The sequence below is a fragment of the Myotis yumanensis genome, unplaced genomic scaffold, assembly GCF_028538775.1.
Source record: "Myotis yumanensis isolate MYYU_CA2020_CCGP unplaced genomic scaffold, mMyoYum1.0.hap1 SCAF_4, whole genome shotgun sequence".
NCBI classification, from domain to species: Eukaryota; Metazoa; Chordata; class Mammalia; order Chiroptera; family Vespertilionidae; genus Myotis; species Myotis yumanensis.
In genome coordinates, this window is record NW_027223755.1 from 109,733,235 (window position 1) to 109,754,774 (window position 21,540).

The 21,540-nt window shown below is 51.6% G+C and overlaps 1 protein-coding gene across 2 annotated transcripts in view; it reads right to left on the minus strand.

The window, feature by feature from the left end:
• PRKCB (protein kinase C beta) overlaps positions 1 to 21,314 on the minus strand; it is a 290,571-nt gene extending 269,257 nt beyond the window's left edge. For both annotated transcript variants that reach the window (XM_070413662.1, XM_070413661.1), the window contains exons 1-2: positions 21,070 to 21,314; positions 20,128 to 20,159 (exon numbers count right to left, since the gene is read on the minus strand). In XM_070413662.1, the coding sequence (XP_070269763.1) occupies positions 20,128 to 20,159; positions 21,070 to 21,242 (205 nt within the window). In that variant the 5' untranslated portion in view covers positions 21,243 to 21,314. The remainder of the gene's footprint in view (positions 1 to 20,127; positions 20,160 to 21,069) is intronic.
• Between the last annotated feature and the right edge of the window lie 226 nt (positions 21,315 to 21,540).

A 21,540-nucleotide genomic window follows, 5' to 3' on the forward strand; every position in this document is an offset into this window, starting at 1 on the left:
ATTCCTTTTCTCGAGATATCGCATGAGCAGCAGGTGGCGAGGAGGCCCTCCCCTACCCGTAACACCACCCATGAAAAACAGGTTTCTGTTTTAATAAGTCTGTGTGTTCCCAGCACTCACCACAATCTATAAAGATCTCTTTTTTTTTCTTTGTTTACTTGTTTTGTGTGCCTTCAACTAGAAAGTATGTCTCATGAGGAGTGTAGGGGCCCAGGGCAGGCCACCTCGAGATACCCCACGACGGCGTATTGATTACTTGGAATTAGTTCTTTTACTAGCAGCCAGGAAGTGCACACTGACCTCCCCCGCCTCCTTGAATGCAGGAAATAAATCTCTCCTGTGAAAGGTGCCCTCCTGGCTCCAGGGAGGCTGAGAGAGACGCCCTGATCGCTAACGTGAGGAATCCAGTGTCAAAAAGCCATGTTACTTCTTACTCACTACCCAAGCCCAGACTGTCTTTAGACTCCTCACTAAATGAGCACCCAAACCTAAGTTTATTTTTCCTGTCAACTCTTCACAAATGTATTGTTTCTTTGTCTAAAAAGTCTAAACAGCGGGCTGGTTCATCATTTCTCTGAGCATCATTTGTGATCTCCTTGCACACGTATTAAGTTGGTGGTTCTCCTGCTAATCGGGTCTTGTTTTATTAGCCCAGCCGTACGAACTCAAGGAGGGTGGGGGGGTCATTCTCCCCGCCTCCAGCAGAAGCAGGGAATTCCCCTGTTTGCTCACTGCTGTGCCCCCAGTATCTCACATATATCCTAGGCCAGCGGTTCTCAACCTGTGGGTCACAACCATCGGAAGACACATATAGCATATCAGATATTTACATTACGATTCATAACAGTAGCAAAATTATAGTTATGAAGTAGCAACGAAAATAATTTTATGGTTGGGGGCCACCACAACATGAGGAACTGTATTAAAGGGTCGCGGCATTAGGAAGGTTGAGAACCATTGTTAGGCGCTCAATAAGTATTTTCAATCTTGAAGGTGAGGATTCTTCCAGAAATTCAGCAAGAAGCTTAAAACATTGTGCCTGTGGGTAAGACGGGTCGCTGAGCAGAGACAGGGTTAGGAAACAGAACTGGCAACGACTCTGTTTTGGAGGGACCTCTCCTGTTCCTGATGCAAAGGGCATAACATCGTAAGATTTTATAAGGATTCTTCTCTGTGGCTCTGTGGGTTGTTTAAAAGTTAGAAACTTCATGGCAATGGCCCTACAAAGGAGAAAGGGAGACCCTGATGACCAACTTTTAAAGTCTGAGCCTTAGCTTCACTAAGATTTTACTCCATATCCATTAGTGACAAGACTGGTACAAAAATAAGAGCAGTCACTTCCGCTTTTATTTTTTAAAAAACAGAGAGGGAAAAAACGTACTGAACTCTGAACTTCCTCTCTTTAAACCACAACTTACTACTGACTTATTCTGGTAAAATGATTGGCAAATACATACTAATCAGGCACCTCATTGGTGCTGACAGTCTCAGTCCTAAACTCTGCCTGGAACATCGTCTACTGATGTCAGCCTTTCAGGGAGCCAGCCCAGGGATCCTGGTGGGAAAGGGACGAACAGGACCCAAGGCTTCCAGAACTGCCTGCCCAGCTCTGTGGCTGCTACAGCCTCTCTCGGGGCAGGCACTTTCCATGCCAAGATGAAACCGAGCCCAAGCTGGCAGGTGACTGAGACACAAAGCCACTGCCAGCTGCCCCGAAGGGTGTTTGAACACTGGGCGCAGCAACCTGAGTGTGGGCCAGGCGCTGCCACTGAGGAAGCTCTGTGATGCGGGGGAAGTGGCTTGACTTCTCTGGGCAACAGTTTCCCCATCTGTCAGAAAGAAAGAAGACTTGTGTTTCTGGTACAGTCGCGCAAACCCCAACCTTTCCGCAGACAACAAGTAAAACTCTGGACAAAACTTTTGCTGATTCTTTTTTGTTTGACCTGAAAGCACTGGCAAGTACACAAAAAAAGTCAGATTCTGGAGGGGCGAGGGCTGAAGCATGAAAGAGAAGAACGGCCATTGGTCAGCTTTGACTCGGACAGCAGGCTGCAAGCCGGCACCGTGCAGGAGCTGAAACTCCGACACAAAACCTTAAGCCTCTCTGCGTGCAGAGCAGGAGACAGACTTCAGGTCGACCACAGCTGCTAGAAAGGGAGGAGGGGATCCAAGAACAGAGAAAACCGAGAGAGGAGGAGCCCCGAATTCTGTACCAACTCTATCCAAGGGTCTGGCTGCCTCTTGAACCAGGCCAGCGTGAAGCAGCCTCAAAGAAGACTCGAAGATAAAACAACCAGAGCTGACATCTGAGCTGGTGCCCAAGGGACAGTTTACTGTCCAACCAAGCCAATAGCTTCCTGAGACCAAAACATCAACATTCTCCCAACACACAACGGAACTCGACAGATGAAAGTGAAAACAGGAAAATATGACCCAGTCTTAACAGAAAGTCTAACCAACCAAGGAAAAAATGGAGGAGTCATTCCTACCAGGTTGGACAATCATCTGAAATTGAATGAGATGCAATGTATTCAGCTGCACGGGACAGGAATCCCATCTTGAAATGGTTTAAGTACCAAGAGAATGTATGTCTGGACAAAACAAGATTCCCAGAGAAAGAGCCAGATCAAGGCCAGCTATTTATTCAGTGCTCAAGGCCACCCTGAGGACACAGCTCCTCTCCATCTTCCCACCTGCCATTCACAGCAGGGCGCCTGGCACCTCATGGTCAAAAGACAGCTGCCACAGCTCCAAGGTATGACATGAGGTGCCTGAAGACAAATACTTTGTCCTGTGTCCCTGCTGTCCTGTGAGGACGTGACTCTCAGAGCTTACCACAGCCTTCCTGGGACCGAGGGGAGACGCTGATGACACTGTGATGATGGCAGAGAACGAATCGGTATGCAGCAACCCAGCAGTGAACAGTTAGGGCTACAGGGATTCTCATGGAAACAGTAAAACCAACCCCAATGGATTTATGGCTTAGAACTGGCAGAAGACCAGCTCAATCCAACATGGCAGCTAATTTCACCTTGTATAACCTCTAGCTTATGGTGACACATTAGCATACTAAACACACACCCCACACTGCCTCGATCAAAAAAACAGAAAGCCCATATAAGGACCCAAAATGGGGCTCTTCTGAGAAGTCTCCATCACTTTCCCAGAAAAATCCTGAATATTCCTCCCCCTTATTAAGTCCCCTATTCCTCTGTTAGATGAGCCTCAATAAAAGAAGCAAATCCCACTAGGAAGGGCTGCTCTGTCTGCGGAGTAGCCACTCTTGTCACACGGCTTCACTGGCTCACGTCTGAATTCTTTCCTGCGTGATGCTGTGATTCCAAGAACCCACAGTGCGTGGTGCACCTTCGGTCCCCAGAACGCCTGTATCACACCTATGCCACACAGCTCGTTTCGTTGTTCGGTTATTAACAATCAAATCATCCTATTGGAAACAACCACCAGACCTTGGAAAGCTAGTAACATTTGCTCTAAATAGAAGACAGGCATAAACAACACAATGAAAATTTAAATGATTATATTCTGGCAGCCCGTAGCCTAAGGTTCCTCATTCTTTTTATTTAAAAGGGAGATTAGCATGTTTTAGAAAGATATTTAACACATAATAGAATGGCACTGAGACATTCTCCTTAACAGCCAGCAGAATTATAAGAGAACTAAAGAAAAATGAAACTGTGTAACCCGTGCTGTTTAATGCCATTTACAATTAAAGCCTTTGAGTACCACCAGTAATACGCTGTAGGTATTTTGAAAAATACAGCCTTGTATTAATAACTCCCAAATCTTTACCTCCATCTCTGACTTCTCATTATTCTCAATTGCCTTTTGGACACCTACACCTGGGTATGCCCCAGGTATCTCAAACTCAACACAACTAATGCAGAATTCACTATTTCATCCCCAAGCTCCCTCCTCTGCTGGAATTTCCTACTGCTCTTATGATGCCCTTATTCATTAAGATGCCCAAACAAGACCTTCCTCAACAGCCAGCAATGTTCCTACTACTGTTTTTTGCACCAGTGCCAGGCAGGGTGCTGCAAGGCCCCACACAAACACCATCCTCACAGCGGGATGAGGAAGGCACTACCCTTATCATTCACTTCTTTTTAAAACGAGGAAGCCAAGGATAAGAAGTTCGCCTGGGGCTGTAGGATCTGAAGCCGGATCTGTCTAATTTCTCCCTTTACCTGCTGCCCAAAGCAAACAGAGACCATGAGGCAAAAATTCCTCCCCTGACCTCTAAACTTATTGTATTTCCCACCCGTTTTCCCTTCTTTTCTTTTCCACCCAGGCTTCCGCCTCCCCTGAAGATGTGTTCCTTGCCTTGCTTGACTGCTCTTTTGTCAGCACTTAAGGCTGCTGACCTCACCACCTTGAGATCTTGTCAGTTCTGAATCCTGGAGGTATTTCTCCCCTACTTTCAAAGGTCTCCTGCCTTCTCTCTGCCCCCTCCAAGCTTAACATTTCGTCTTCAACTACTTCCTCGAAACACGCATCCTTTCTCTCTCTTGCTCCTCCCACCTTGCTGATGCTCTTTCACTGCTTCTGCTTCCTCAAAGCTCAGCTTAGAACTGGGGCTCCTGTGCAGCCCCCCCAGGACCTGGGGAAGCAAGCTGCTCCCAGCGTCCTCCCTCCACCACCACCGCAGCACACTAGCACGCTGTTATAAATGTTCATGTATGAGACTGAGGGCTGCTGGAGTTCAGAAACAGGCCTATGTCCCCATACTTCCCCTGCACGTGAGGGGGTGGCCACATATGCCAGGTGGACCATACTGTGTTATTACATTTTTTATATTATTCCCCTCTGAATGGATTTTGGGAAAGATACATAGGCTGTAAACCACACCTGATATACCACCTCTGTGCCCTGGGCAAAGGCCAAGCAGGTCTGCACAATACTTGAACCACAAGCTTCAAACCAGATGGTCTCCCTCCCTCTTCAAATACTTCTTAGTTTCAAGGCTCGGGGCCAGTTATCTAACATCAATGAGCCTTAGTTCCTTCAGGGAGGTAAAATGAGATGTCCTTTAGGGTAAGCTACACACTTTAAATAAGATCATGTGTGAAGCGCTTAGTTTGGTGCCTCAATAAATTAGAGCAGCTCTTAGGGGAAGTATGGCCGTGGCATGGACGTGTCTGCCCTACGTGACCCCTTTCTCCCCATGTTGCAAGGACTTCCACAGTTCTCACCCTGTCCTCCCAGCCCAGCAGCTCAGACACAAAGAAATCAGCTGACCAGGGTCACATGACCATCGAAAGTCATGAGACCAGAGTCACTTTCTGAACTCCTTATTCAGGGTTATGGATAAAAATGCACAGACTGCACACTCCCTCACGGGAAAAAGATTTAATGGAAATATTTTGTCCTACTAGGGAATTTCCAGTCGGTAGCTTGTGCCAGTCTCTCCCACTGCGGTGGCCAGCAAGCTCTCCTGTCCCTGCAGACGGGAACCGTGTATCCCAGAGGCTGCCTGGCTGCTGTCCTGACCCACCCGCCAGGGGCTCCACCATCCAGCCCTCCCACCAACCCCTTCAGAATCAGACCAGAGGGACCTGAAAGCAACACAGCCCCTGCCGTTCCTGCGCACGCGCTTCTTCCTCATGAAGCCCATTTCCTTTTGGATGAATGCGAATAAAAATAACAGAAAATCTTCCCGGAGGTGAAGCTCCAATGGGATGAACTCTGTAAAATGCCCAGCTCACTGCAAAACCCCAAACATGAGCAGTCTCTGTCATCGTGACCGCAATTCTACCGTCACCATCGTCACCACCACCAGCATCATCCCTTGCGAAGCCCTGCATGCCTTAATGCAGTCCTGAACTCAGGGCCGTGCTTCAATCCTCACTCCAGGCAACTTCAGAAAACCGTCTTCAGTCTTTGTGCCGTTTCCCCAGCAGGAGCTGGGAGTCACAGTACAGCAAGCTCACAGGGCGCACTTGGGACTGAGTGAGCGCCGTGTGAGCACTTAAGAGTGCCAGGCAGATTGTAAGCACTCGATCGAGCCAGCATTTAAAAGCCTTCTGTGAAGGTGTCCAAGAAGTGGAGAATTCCCTGGCCTGTGTCCCCAGTTAGCAGAGATCCTCCCAGGGGCTAGAGAGGCACATACACTGAAGCAGGAGTGGATCTGGCCCTAACTTCATTTTTTTTCTTGAACATGACCTTTTGTCCCATCTGAAGAGCCCTGCCCCCACTGTGGCCCTTGGGCCCCAAATCAGAGAAGGCCAAAAGGGAAGTTACAATGGGGGGAAGGGGGAAGAGGGAAGAGGCCACAGACCCACCTCCCTGCGGTCCCACCTCCCCCAGGGCTCTGTGCAGCCCCTGAGTCCCTCCCCCTCCCTCCCTCTGTGCCGATTCTGTTCTCAGCCCACACTGTCCCCAGGATGGCCAGCTCCTTCTCTCTGCGGGAGGGACAGCTCTCTGCTGGCACTCCGCACAGCACTTGGCACGTCACCAGGTGACAGGTCAGTCCGCCAAAGCTAACAATTCCATCTTAAAAATGCGTGTCCCACACTTAACATTCTATCTGCAAAACTGACTTTCATTGGTGACCTGGTAAAACTCAAAGAGGATAATCAAAATCATCTTTGACAGGTTGAGAATAAAACAACTAATTCTAAAGAATTCAAAACAATGCATGTATCTCATTCGAAAAGTAAATGAAGCCTCAACAGTCCACAGGCCAAGTTCACGAGCCTCACGTGCCTCTTGTCCATACTTTCTACTATGGTTTTCAAACTGTGCTGACCATGGCCCACAGTGAGAAGCACATTTTACATGTCCAAGAAGTGCAATAAAGTTTTATGCAACAATACTAGGCTTCCTGAGTCTGGTGCATTCCTATATCTTACATTCTGCTTTTTTTTTTAAAATATATTTTTATTGATTTCAGAGAGGAAGGGAGAGGGAGAGAGAGAGAAACATCATTGATTGGCTGCCTCCTACACACTCTCCACTGGGGATCGAGCCCACAACCCGGGCATGTGCCCTGATTGGGAATTGAACCATGACCTCCTGATCCATAGGTCAAAGCTCAACCACTGAGCCACGTCGGCAGGGCCATTCTGCTTTTTTAGGAGGTCCATCATCTTCTAAATTGATTTCATGACCCTCTAATAATGATGGCCCACAATTTAAAAAACAAGTTAGAGGAGTTCAAGAAAACCCATCCCCAAGGGGAGCTGCAGAAAGGTGTGAGGATTCGGGGCAGCAGGCAGTGAAGTCCGTCGGAATCTCCTGTGACTCCAGAGTATGGTCTAAAGCAGTGGTTCTCAACCTTCCTAATGCCGCGACCCTTTAACAGTTCCTCATGCTGTGGTGACCCCCAATTTCATTGTTACAAATTGAACATAATTAAAGCATAATGATTAATCACAAAAACAGTATGTAATTATATATGTGTTTTCCGATGGTCTTAGGCGACCCCTATGAAAGGGTCGTTCGACCCCCAAAGGGGTCGCGACCCCCAGGTTGAGAACCGCTGGTCTAAGGGAAGTGAGCTGGTAGGATCTCCCTCCTGGGTAGCCTTGGCAGCCATGCCCAGGTCCCAGGTCTACTTGGATTAAGGCTCTGTGAATGGCATTTCGGTTCTGCCAAGCACGTCTGTGAATCTGGAGGACATCTAAACCAGCTCTGGGAAGGGCCCAAGGGAGCCCCCCAGGCTTACCAATGGTCAAGGGGGCGCGGTTTGCAATGCACCTCTAAGAGAGGCCTGGAAGCATGCCACGGACCCCATGGTGCATCCCCGAGACCCTCCGCACACCTGCAGGGCCAGGACACGTACCCCAACATCTGGGAGTGTAGAGACCCCACATCTCCCTGCTGCATCCTCCCTGGGAGCCCTCCCACGAGGAAGGAAGCTGCCTTACCCAAGGAAACACCACCTTTTCAAGAGCCGCCCACTGGGTGCAGGTCCCCAGGGCCCCGCTTCCAAAGGGCCACACCAGCTCCAGCCACAGATTGGCTCCGGCCTCTCTCACAACTATTGCACCACAATCCAACTTCCCCTTCCCTGCTGCTCTCAGTCCTTAGAGGGGTTGTTCCCAAGAGCTGCTCCCCAATAAGCCGCCTGCCTGCAAAGCTTCATCTTTTAAAGAAAAAACACCAATGACATTGGCCAGAGTCACGGGCAGAGAACTAAGCAAGACTGGTACCTTTAGGGTGTCTTTCAAGGGTAGCTTTGAGAATTTTTTCTCAGATCTAACATGTAATGATCGATCGCTGTTCTTGGCCTGCTCATCTCATTCAGGGCACCTGGCACCCGGGGAGGTAGGTCCTAGGTCATCACCTTCATTTCACAAAGGAGGAGATGCCTGCCCTGACCCATCGCTCCATCACAGTTCTATGGGGAGATGCAGCTGCACATCCCTTCCTCGGACCCCCTGCCCGGGGTCAGAAGCCTTGTGTTCTGACTCTCAAGCGCAGAGCAGAGCTCCAAGTGCACAGCCCAACCCAGAGTGGTGGGAGTGCTGGGGGCAGTGGTGGGAGCGCTGGAGGGCAGTGATGGGAGCACCGGGGGCAGTGGTGGGAGCGCTGGAGGGCAGTGATGGGAGCACCGGGGGCAGTGGTGGGAGCGCTGGAGGGCAGTGATGGGAGCACCGGGGGCAGTGGTGGGAGCGCTGGATGTAGTAGTGGGAGTGCCAGGGGCAGTGGTGGGAGCGCTGGACGTAGTAGTGGGAGCACCTGGGGCAGTGGTGGGAGTGTTTCATGTGCACTAGGCCCCACGCTGTGCTCTTATACAGCATCTCAATTGGCCCTGCCACTTCCCTGTGAGGTAGGTCCTGTGATTAGGACTCAGGGCTGAGCGCTGACCTGGGACCTGCCTGGATTCGGGTGCAGCTCAGCAGCTGCACACTCCACTGAGCATGCGCAGAGAGCTGAGCAGTCAGAGGCCTCGCTGAAATGGGCCTGGTCAGCTCCCGAATGTGTCACATGTCATCGCAGCTTTTCCCTTCCCAGAGGAAGAGTGTGTCCCTCTGTTTCCTCCTTACCTCTGGGGAGGCCTGTGCCTTGCTCCCACAGAACGTGGCGGGGTGGCCCTGTGCGGCTGGGCAGCGCCCTGGGTGGTGTGGTGCATCGCCAGCACCTGGAGCAGGGCCCCAGCTGCCCCCGGCATCCTCCAGAGGCTGCAGACAACCCGCCTCGACCACAAGGACCACCCACTGAGCCAACCCAAATTACTGACCCACAAACACTGGGGCTGAATAAAACGGTGGCTATTTTAAGCCACTAAGGGTTGAGGGGTGTGTTATGCAATCATAATAGGTAACTGGTTTGTTCGGTGTCCAGTCAAACATCCAAAAGTGGAACCCCCCGCGGATTCTTCTAGGAGGGAGGACACGTGAGAACTGACTGGCGGCCCTGCCCTCAGGGAGGAGCACTTACGAAGGGCGCCGGCCGAGGGGGAGCATTTGACTGGTTGGAAACTGGGAATTCTGAGAGAATCAGATTGCTCTCAGCAAAAGCAAGAAGAGCACTTCCTTATGTCACTCTTAGTAACACAGCTCACCATCCTCTCCTCGAAGCCACCCCGCATGTTTGATGAGACAAAGGGCCTCGGGTCTCACCTCTCAGTCCTCCTGGCGCCCAGGGAAAGGTAACACTGGGTACACCACCCCGAGTTCGGGAAGGAAGCGCGGCCGTGGGGACTGGAGCAGCTGGCCGTGGGCACCAACCCTCCTCCGGGCACGCAGCTGGTCGGCACGTCCCAGGACCTTGAGCTGACGTGGCTCTGGCCTCGGTGTGGCCAACACACTGTGAGCCAAAGTGATGCAGTCCCTCCCCGCTGCGGTGGCTGTGACAGGAGTGTGCCCCCCGCCCACCCGAGGGAGGACCCGGGGTCACTGCGTGGAAGACTGCCTGACCCGGTCCCCGCCGGGGCCGAGCGTAAGGGAAAAATAAATCCCTCTGCCAGGCCACGGAGGCATCAGGACTTCCCCTTCCACACAGCAGCTCCCAGAGTCTTCCCAGTACCTTAGCCAGCACCGCACTTCTAACATCAAGCCCTGACATAGCGCGTGAGCTCACGGTTTCCGGGTACTAACAGAGCTCATTACCTACCGGGTGGGGAACTGCCACGGTGCCTGGCTTTCTTGCTCTACCGCTGGCAACCCATGGGCGATGCTGGAATGGGGAGCAGATGCCCCGAGGGCACTGGGAGCATCCCTCAGAGGGAGCATCCCTCAGTGGGAGCATCCCTCAGTGGGAGCATCCCTCAGTGGGTGACTCCAGCCGGATTTCACTTCCAGGTGCAAAACAAACCCAACTCACCTTCCTCAGACAAACTCAGTGATTTAAAACTGTGCTTTTCAAAACCATTTTCAGTGAAGTGTAAGATCATAACAGAAACGTGGGAACAAGTATAGAGCTCAGTGAACTTTCACAGCCTGAACACACCAGGTAACCAGCACCCAGATCAAGAACATGGCCACCACCCAGGAGTCCCTCCTAGTCCCATTCCCACCCCTCAGGGCTATCCCCGTGCTAGCCACCATCACCTGCATGACGCTCACCAGTCCCTGAGCTCCACCTGCACGGAGTCAGGCGGGATGTACGTCTGTCTGGCATGTTTAGCTCACGCTGTGTTTGGGAGCGTCCTCTGTGTGTAGCTGTACCTTGTTCATTCTCGGTGCTGCAGAGCATCCCACTGGCCACCCACTGCTCCACTGCTGGTGGGCAGTGCATGTGATGCTAAAGAAAATTCTTTCCACTCCGGCCCACCAGGGTCCATGATGCACAAAGGCAGGGATCTCAGAGGAAAAACCATTTATCTTCACAGAGACAGGGACCGGCCTGAGGTTCCATCCAAAGTTAAGACTGCAGGGTCCACACCGCTCTGAACATCATTTCCCACAGGCTCTCATGAGGACATGTATTTCCAACTCAAACCAAAACGATCAGAGCTTGTAAACTAGGAAGTGATACACCCGCTATAAAAATCACAGATAAAGCTATCACAACACTAGCACCAAAACCCAAATCAAATGACCCCTCCCCTGAGCCATTTCTCCCTCTATGTCCATTCATGTACAGCTGTGAGCAAGCACACACCGTGGCCGAACAGGAGTCCGCACTCCAGAAAAAAACGGGAAATTACAGAGATGTGGTCCTTACTCTCTTGAAACTTACACTCTGGTAGAGAAGACAAGACACTAAACTCTCAAATAAATATACAATTAGAAAATGTAAATAGCAAGGGGTTATGAGATTGTACCAGGGGGAACCTGGTTTGGAAGATCAGGGAAGGCATCTCTGAAGAAGTGACATTTGAGCTAAGTTCTGAAGGGTAAGTAGGAGGTGGGGGGGGGGGGTGGAGAAGAGGAGAGGGAGGAGCGATTCAAGCTGAAGATAGGGCATGTGCAAAAGCCCTGTGGTGGGCAGGAGTGAGTCGTGATTGAGGGAGACGAGTTGGTCTTCGGAGAGAGGATGAAAAGTGAGTGGAAGGTGGCACAAGGGAGGCACGTGAGGACCCAGATCCGGCAAACACTTGTAACTCATGTTACGGATTCTGGACTTGATCTTGAGAAGATCAGAAAGCCGGCCACCTGGCATCTACCTGAAAGAGAAGAGGCCCCTCACCACTCCACAGGCTAACCCTGCTTCTCCAAGCGCGCTCTTTGGCCCAGGTAGAATGATCAGTACCGTCAACCACACATTTCACACACACACACAGTATCCAGGTACCATCACAACTCTCAGCCCGGCACTGCCTACACTATAAAGAATGACCCCGCCCCCAGGGAGAGAGGGAAGACCTTCCAGAGGGGTCATCCCCCATCACAAGACGGGACACAGCCGTGTGGCCTCACCCTCCACCTTCACCCACGCCACCTGCCAGCTTCTTCTTCAACCCACAGGAGCCCGCAAACATTCCATCCAAAGAGTGAAGAATTCAAAAGTTTACATTTGAAAGATGAAATGGTCAGAAATCTATTCAAAGCTGAAATGCCATCCACATCTTTTCAAATGAGGCCTGAGGCCGTTGATGGGCCACGATTTCAATTCCGCTTTCTGAGGTTTCCCACAAATTCAAGCACCGAAAGCCAGGAAACGGCTGCCTGGAAAGCGCTGCACTCACCCAGCTCAGCGCCCCCTCCGCCCCCTCCCCAGCCAGGCACTGCTCTCTGGGAGCCGGAGGGCGCCCAGCCTCTGACCCCCAGCCTCTGACCCAACTGCAAGCTCCTTCACTCTTGCATCCTCCCTGGATTCAGGACACTCCTCTTGCCTCCCCAACAAGCTTGTGAACTCGGTGAGGACAGACGATGCCCAGCCTGGGAGCAATGGAATTAGCTGCTGTCTATCAAGGAAGCACCTCACCTGTGCCCTATAACCAGATATTTCACTACTGCCATTTGCCTCTGACGACACACAAGCTCAGAGGCTTTAAGTAGCATGTTCAAGGTCCCATAACAAAAAGCTAAAATTTAAACGGATGCTTCTCTGTCTCCGAAGCAAAAGCCCGAACCTAGGGCGTGCTGGACCCGAGCAGCAGGGGGGCCGGGCGGGGGTGGGGGGGGTGAGAGGGGCCCTCTCTGAGGCATAGCCCTGTGTGTGGCCCTCTGCATCCACAGTGCGGAGAGCATCCCCAGTCAGAACCATAAAAATAACCCCGTCACCACCTCCCAAGATAGAACCAGGAACAGGAAAATCCAAATGTCTCTTCAGGGTGTGAAAATGGCAAGCGTCCCCAGATTCTCCGGGAACACGTCCCCACCGCTTCTACATGGCCATTTCTGTCTCTCCCACCTGCCCTCCAAACCTACCAGCTTGGAATCTCAGAACCTGAGTCACTGTAATCATTGTTTTAAAATGCATCTCATTCTCTTCTTTTTCAAACATCTGGCCATTTCATTCACTCCCACACCTCCCACTTTAAAGCAATGACAACAGCCTCTTCCTAGTCACTACTCTGCCTTTGCCAGGTCCAAACCCTCCGATATGACGTCCGTCTCCCACCAGCTCCTCCCTCACACATCCTCCTTCCTGTGCCCTGCCTGTGCCCTGCTCGCTCCTCCACCTGCTCCTCTACCCGGGCTGCACTCCCAGCCCCCACCCCCTGTCAATCTGGGAACTCCCACTCCTTCTGTAAGATTGTTCCCAAATGTCATCTCCTGGGGAATCTTCTCCACCCCTTCCCAAGAAAGGATATCAGCCAAAGGGTGTTTACACCTTCGGTGCAGCACTTTTCACTTGCGTATCAGAACTAATCTGCTGGTCTGGCCTCAACAGACCAGGAAGATCTTCAAGGTTAAAGACAATGTTATATGTCTCTTCAAAGCCCATGTTGCAACCTGACATCATACAATATATTTTTTCTGTTATTAATTAATTGCTGTTCTCCTTCCACTAAAGTGTAAATTCCATGAGAGCAGGGACTGTCTTGCTCACTGCTCTAGTTCCAGTGTTTATTTATTGCAGGCACTCAATAAATATTTGACGAATGAACAAAGAGATGGACAGATGGCTACATGGATAGGGAAATTATTAAATGGGTGGATGATGGATGGAAAGATGATGGACAGATAGGTAACTGGATGGATGGGTGAATGAATGGATGGTGCATCCGTAAGACTGGCTGGGTGGATAGATGAATGGATGGGTGAGTGAGTGGGTGGAGAGAAGGAGGAGTGGATAAAGGCAGGGTCGTGTTTCACCAGCCCAAGGTCATGGAGTTACAAAGAGACAGAGCCAGGTCTGGATGTCAAGTTTGACTTTTCAGCCTGCACGCTCAAGCCCGATTTATAGGGCACCTCTGGAAGCCCAGTCTGTTCACTGGGCGGTGGCAAGGTGAACGAAGAACGAGTGTAGATTCCCGCCCAAGAACACGGTTACTGTTGAGCTAAGTTCATTTCCATCTACTCAGCAGGAGGGGACCAGAAACCCTCCTGGTCTGGGTCCGATGTCCCCTTCTCACCCACTAGGGTGCTTTCTGCATGTGGGCTGAGGGAAAAGGAGACATCCAGGGGGCAAGGGGGGAACAACAGGACAAAGGACAACTAAAATGCACCAACAGCAGCAACAATAACAACAGAAAAAGGCTGACACCCCTGAGGATACCGCCACCTTCGCAGACCCTGCGGAGCCCGCAGCTGCTGTCTTTCAGTCTCTGCAACACTGAGCTCCCTTCCAACCCCAAACGCTTCCAGGAAAGACTCAGCTCTCCTTCCCTGTCCGCAAGGAGGAACAGCCAGGACAAAATTAAGCCCAGAAGTTGAACGGAACCAGGCTCAACAGTAGGTAAAAGGGGGGGAGTGGGTTACAGGTAGAAATTAATATATTTATGTTCTAATAATTCCTGGTAGTCCCTTTATAATAAAAAATAAAACACATTTACTAAGTGCCCATATGTGTGTTTGATGCTAAAGACATCTTAGCACCAAATGGAGACTTTCTCCTGGATGAAATCAGAGGGATGGAAAGAGTGGACAAAGCATATTATAAAACTCTTAAAACTGTCCTGCAAATGAGAGAAAATACTGCCTAAGCAAAATGAAGGAACAGTTGTAGAATATCAGACATGGACCTGGGAAGTCGGGAGGCCATGCAAGCAATCCTGTGCCCCTTCGCTGAAAGGCTTTACTCTCTCCTTACTTTTCTTCAATCTATTATTTCAGACTTGCTCTTCCACCTCTGAAATGGTCTGATTTTTCTGCTTTAGAACCACCTCAACTGCAACCCCCAACCAAAGAAGTTAGCTCGTTATCTGCGCTCTTGGCTAAAAGATGAAGTTCTGTCTGCCAAATGGAGAGAGAGGCATCTTAAAGTACCAAGTAATTCTACTAAACACTCATCTTACTTGCAGCCACGACACAAGGAGAGTCAGGGCTTCCTGCGGCTGGTCAGCAATAAACCCTCCTGCGTATCTTTATCCAGATATGGGCACCTTTAGCTCTGGCTCCTTCACAACTCAGTCTTGGTTCAGAGACCAGCAAGTGTGGTTTTTGTTTTTAATTCTCAGACCAAAGAAATCCCTGACTCCACCCCCAGCCATTACATAGGTTGGCATCCCACAGCACCCTGTACATTTCCTTCAAAACACTAACAAATGTGAAGTGAATATCAGTGTAGGATGTCTTATCTCCCCATTACACTGTAAACTCCATGACAATAAGGATGTCATTCAGCGTTGTATTCCCACCATTAAAATAGTACTTGACACATAGAACTTAATGAATGCTTTCAGGAAGGAAGGACGGGAGGAAGGGAGGAAGGGAGGAAGGGAAGGGAAGGAAGAGTTATATGTGGTAAGTATATAAATTTCCATCAGATTTTCAAGTAGCCATCGCACCTCTGAATGCCATAAGTAAACACTGGAATTTACATACTCTATAAAAAGCCCAGCAGTCAATCTATGGAATATCACACAATTCCAATTTGGAGCTGGATGAGTGAAGTCAAATAATCCATGATATTAGATAAAATGTCAAAATGATAAGAGACAAAGCTTTTGAATGCATCAGCCATACACGATGAGCTTTTCAGCTGACCTCCCTACCAACCCCAAAATTCACTGGACTGCAGTCCAAAAAAAACAGAGACAGGATTTTAAATTGTATTTAGTAATTTAACAACCTGTAACTAAAAAGCATCCAAAGAAGATGCATATTCTCAAAACTGTGACACTTTCATCTATTTGCATGTCTGTGTGTGTGTGTGTGTGTGTGTGTGCGTGTGGCAGGGGTGGGGAAGCGATAGAGACGGATACAGAAGAACAGGCAGAGAAGAAAGAGAAACCCCAACAGCAAGAATGTGTACAAGTTATTTTCAAACCTCCAGCTTATCTTTTGGCCAACTACCTTCTCTATATCTTTTCCTCTGTTGACCCTTATACACCATAAACGCCGTAGATGGCTCTGGGCAGCACCCAGACTAGAGTATCATCTGTATTCAGAAACAATGTTTTTTAATTAACTTTCGAAGAAACATGTTACATCAACTAGATTTTCAAAGGTCATATTTTCCATATTTACTTAGAAAGGACAGCTGTTGCCCAGTGACAAAGCTGCAGGCTTTCCCTGTGTGCTCTGCAGCTCAGAATGAATTAACTGCTGCCTCCCCACAAGCCGGCCTCCTTTGTGAGACCCAACAGTAAGCCACCTACAGATTTTTATTTCACTTTAGACTTTGGGCCTGAAATCCCACTCCAGGTTGGAAAAATCAGAAAGTCAAACCATCAGACAGTCTTTCATCCACACAGATCCCCCAGGACACACTGCGAGTAAGCCCAAAGGTGAGCGGAGTTTCACGCACAGGCCTCTGGGCTCTGCTAGTGGGAGGCAGAGAGGTGGCATAACTGAAGCAAGCTCCAGTAACATGAAACCTGACATGGTGGTTGCACACATGCATACGCACACGCATACACACACATGCACACACACCACCACACTCTCTTTATGAGTGTTGAGAAAATTCAACCTGACATGCAGAATATCATATTACAAATGGAAAAAATGATGCCGAAAGTAAAATGAACCTTTTGATTCATCTTTGATGGATGTTTTTCTAAAAGTGCATATTCTAATCAGTATGTGTTAACTACAGACAAAAATGAACTTGTATGCTATAGAGCTGATGGTGAAATAGCAATGGTTGGGTTCGTGCAATCCATCGGGGTTTTTTAAGAATAATTTCTATTAGAATGCTTAAAAACATGTGTTCTAGTCTACACAGGAAAGGGAAGAGCCGGTTTACTCATTCTAATCACCAGTGTCTTCACAGCCATAAAATTAGTGCACGGGGGGTTTTCTATGGGGGCCATGGCAAGTTTAGATCTTTCTCACAAGGACAGGGGTGAGAAAAGATGCTCTTTACAAGCCTGGCTGTCTGGGCCCAAACCTGAGCTGTGCACTCCCTGGTGTGACCCAGAGCCCGTGGAGAAACAGACCTGAGAAGAGAGCCCATCTGCATACACGCAGGAGACACAGTCATCTAATGAGTCCAGAATAACTGTGTCCCACGGTTTCCTGCCGCTAATCAAGTAATTATGAGCATCTCACTCAGAGTCACGTGCCCTTGGTGTGAACATTCCTCTCGCCACCCCTCGGCACTCCTCGCCAGGACCCTGTAGGTCCGTGTCACTGGACTCCGGTCGGAGGGGAGAAGTGAGGCCCTACAAGTGGATGGCGTCCCCAAGGTCACACAGCGAGGAGGGGGCACAGCAGAGAGCCGACCCAGTTGGACCTCACTCCAACCCCACGCTAGGAATTCTGAACCTCTGCATTTTACTGCCTTCCTATTTCTACTGAACTGACTTCCTTAAAAAAATAAGCTCTCCACTAAAGTGCAAAAACTTCTTGGAGGAAGAATCTAATTCTACCCAAAGGCTCCTCTTCATTACAATTAACGCACAAATGCAGCTCCCAGGCGCCTCTAAAGAATGCCATAGAGAGAGCTCTGCTCTGTTGCCTGAGGGCCCCCCCTCTAACCCAGAACTGAGGCAGTTTCATAATAAGGATTCTGAGCCACAGTCCCCTGCCACCAGGGACACCCTAACCCTACCTCTTCTACTAAAAAAGCAGAGTGGGAACACAAAGGGGGAGGTTATGGGCAGCTAAGCTAGCGCTAGCGTTCTGTCCCCTGGCAGTACAGAACGAGAAAATCTCATCTTAAGCTCCTCCCACCCATTCCAGCCTCCCCAGCTTCCATGCCAACACATCGGACCAGGGTGCTCAGTGGTTTCCTATGATCACCCTACACACCTCCTAGCCAAGAATGGCAGAGACTGTATCCTCTCTCCCCTTCTGCTTTGAATGACACACCACACTCACACACACACACCTTGACTTCTAGCAGGGAACAAGGCTACTTGAAATTAACGCACACTCCTTTGCAGCAGGGTGTGGGTATGCCATTCAGTTCTAACTAAAGGCACAGAGGCAGAAGTACCCGTGGCAACTTCCACAGTAACCGTGCCTTTCTCTCCCCTTTCCTTCCTGCGGACTAAATAAGGATGTGCTGACCGCATAGCCTAGCATCCTTCTTGGACCATGAGATCTCTGTCCCTCCTGGGATGGTGGAGCAGAAAACCGAAAGGAACCTGGACCCTGGGCTCTGGACGCCTGACTTCGGGGTGAGAATAGCCACACTTGTTTTCTATACATTAGATTCACTTTAACTTAAGAGGAAATATGTGGTACCAACAATACCCAGATAAGGAAATATGTGGTACCAACAATACCCAGATAAGGAAGTGCTTTATGGTGCGCAAATTAGTCCCAGGTAACTCTGAGCATAGCTGAGGGTAACGCCCACCCTTCCGGAATGTCCCCACACTGAGCATCTCAATTTCAGGAGCTGCCCAAGCATCTTATACGTTGCAACCACTTTGAGCCACTCAGCAACATTTTAGGGTGGATCCTGTTATTGGACCCTTTTTAGAGATGAAGAACTGGAGGTACAGAGAACTAAATAACATGGCAGGGATTCAAACTCACAGCGACCTGCCGGTACCCTGTGCATATGCCCACTACCCTACGATGCCTCTCAAGGAGAAGAGAAAACGGAAGGCAATGAAAAAAAAGGCACTCCTACTGGGACGCAGCCATATTTCATTGGAAACCTAATCCTGCTTCACTCTCCACACCAGGAAATTCCTACCATCTACTCCTGCGGCAGGTGTGTCCTCACCTGGACATTCTGATCTTCCCAACCTTGAATAACTGCAGAGCAGGTGGGACAGGATAGTAGCAGTAAAAGTTCCGTCCCCCATGACCTCAGCAGGAGACAAAGACAGAAACCGACTCATGGAAGTGAAGGTCTTCTATGCATTCCGGCACCAACGTAGGTGTTTTGCTTGAGCGGCCAAAGTTCTAGAAAACAACCCAGCTGTTTGCACCAGCACCTCAGTTGTTGGGACTTGGGAAGTGCTCCCCGTGCAGTCCACGAAACTAGGGGTCACAGTCTTGTAAGAGAGGCTGGGGGGAGGGGGAGTCTACAAGGGTCAAGGGCTGAGCCAGCCCTGCCCCAGATCTCAGGTGAGGGGACACAGGAGTCTCAGAAGACAGCAGGGCCATGCTGCCAGCATTCTGAGCAACTGACAATGCCACCAACACTCACAGGGATCACTTTACTTTTCCCTGGAGGGTGGAGGTGACACAACCAAACTGTCAATCAGGACCACGTCACATCTCCTGCTCTTTAACACTTAAATACTTTCCTCTCACCAAATTCAACCACACCTAGCCCAGCTGGAAGTTACAAACTCAAATGCTTACGGAGGCCAGAGATGGGTGGAGCATGCCTGGAGGGCATCAACAGAGACAACGTGATGAATGTGCAGACAGCCACTCTCAGTCCAAATGATTGTTCTAACCAGAGAGAGGAGCCAAGTCTCAGCACACTTGAAGGTGGAGATTCAGAGATGTATGTGAAATCTCCCAGCTCTAAAATGCTGACATCAAATTCAAAAAATGGTCGACAACCTAAGGTCTCGATATGTCTAGGTGACGCGGCCCCAGGGAGCGAATCTGCAACCAGCGACCACTGAGGCCACATGCACATGATTAACAGATCTGCCAAGTTGGGCCTCCCTGGCTTGGGTCAAGGATGTCAAACCGGATGTAAGGTCCCAGGTAAGCAGTCACTTAGAGTCTTCCCACGTCTCGCCAGAATATAGAAGGGGCGACTTAAACCAAGATCTGAGAGGCACCCCACCTGGACCACCTCTTCCCGGAGGCCCAGGAGGCGGCCTGCCATCACCTCTACAGGACGGCACCTCCGCAGGGTGGCAGTCCGCGGAGGCCTGCGTGAGGCAGGGGAAGAGGCAGAACTCACTCTGTGAGAAGAGGAAGCACAGTGAGCAGGACTGAGGGGGAGGGGCCTCCAGAAGCAGGCTGGCCAGCAGGGTAGTCAATAGACCCGGTTAGACGCTTGTGCTGCTGGGAAGGGAGAAGGGGGATGCACTCCTAGCAGGTGAGGCCTCCTTCTCCGCGCCCTTTCCTGGAAGGAGCACCACTGCCCCATAGGCACGCGCCCCTTCAAAGGACCCTCTGTGGTGAGGAATCCCAGGTCCCTTCACTCTCTGCCTAACTCAGTCACTTCTACAAAGTCCTTCTCACCGTATCTTCCAAAAAAAAAAAAAGGGGGGGCATCCCAGGGCACACAGCCTACCTTGGCACTGGAACCCTTGCTTCCCGAAGCCCCTGCAAAGGCAGAAGGAGGCAAGTCAGGCAGCTGGAGGGGAGCCACCACCAGCTAGTTCCCACAGTCACCCCCTCCCCCACCGCCCCTCCACCCCAGGTGCAAACTCCCAGCCACAGGCCGGTGCCCCAGAGTCTTCCGCCTTTGAGGGAGAGAGGGAGGGGGAGCGGGGAGCTCGGAGGTATCCTCCACCTCCCCTTCGAAGGCAGAAGACGGGCGGCTGCGACCACCAGGTGGCGTTTCCGGGGGACGGGGGAGGGGGGGCGGGGGGGGAGGCGGGAGATATGCCCGCAGAGATGCCCAAGTACCTCGGGGAAAGATAAGAGATGAAGACGCAGTGGGATCCAGGATGAGAGACCCCGGGGAGCGGTGCCCCCCGCGGGGCTGGGGAGGGAGAGGGGGCTCCTCGGGCCTAGAAGGGCAGGGGAGAAAGGGGCCCGCGGCGCCTGAGGGGGAGGGCTCGGGAGTGGAAAGGGGAACCCAGGCCCCCGGAGAGGCGCGAGGAGAGACAGCACCGGGCGCAGTCCCCGGAGACGCCGGAGGAGGAAAGGATGCCCGTGCCGAAGGGAAATAGAGAGAGGACACCCAGGGCGCTGCCCCCGGAAAGGAGGGGTGGGGTGCGGGCTACTGAAGCCCGGAAGGGGGTAACGAGATAGGGCCCACGGGCGAGAGGGCACTCCCCAGGAGGGGCAGACAGACCCCAGCTCTGCGCGGCCCGGGCGCTCCGGAGGCGCCTGGTGCTGGCCCCCCTGGAGCCCGGGCAGAAGGTGGTCAGGGGGTCCGGGCCAGAGGGTGGGAGAGGGGCACCCGGGACGCGGGGTCCGCGGGGCGCCTGGTCCCTCGGGGCACGGAGGATCCCCGCGCGCGGCGTGCCGCTGCCCTCGGGCCGGGAAGGTGCCCGCGCGCCCTCACCAGATGAAGTCGGTGCAGTGGCTGCAGAAGGTGGGCTGCTTGAAGAAGCGGGCGGTGAATTTGTGGTTCTTCACCTCGTGCACGTTCTTCTGCCGGAGGGCGCCTTTGCGGGCGAAGCGCACGGTGCTCTCCTCGCCCTCGGCCGGCGGCGGCCCCGCAGCCGGGTCAGCCATCTTGCGCGCGGGGCGCGGGAGCCCGCGAGGGGCGACCGGGGCGCGGGGCGCCGGCTGCGGCCGGGAGGCGCGGGGAAGGCGGCCGCTGCTGCCGAGCCGGGGCGCTTCCCTGCGCGGCTCGGGCGGCCGCGCGCTCGGAGCTGCGGCTGTCACTCGCCAGCTGCCGCGCTCGGCCAGCTGCGCTCGGCACCGCTGGTCCCAGCTGCGGGGGGTGGGGGCGGAGCCCAGGGCCGGCACGCCCCCTCGTTTGCATTGCGCGCAGGCCCCGCCCCTCCCGCTGCTTTACATATTGGCACCC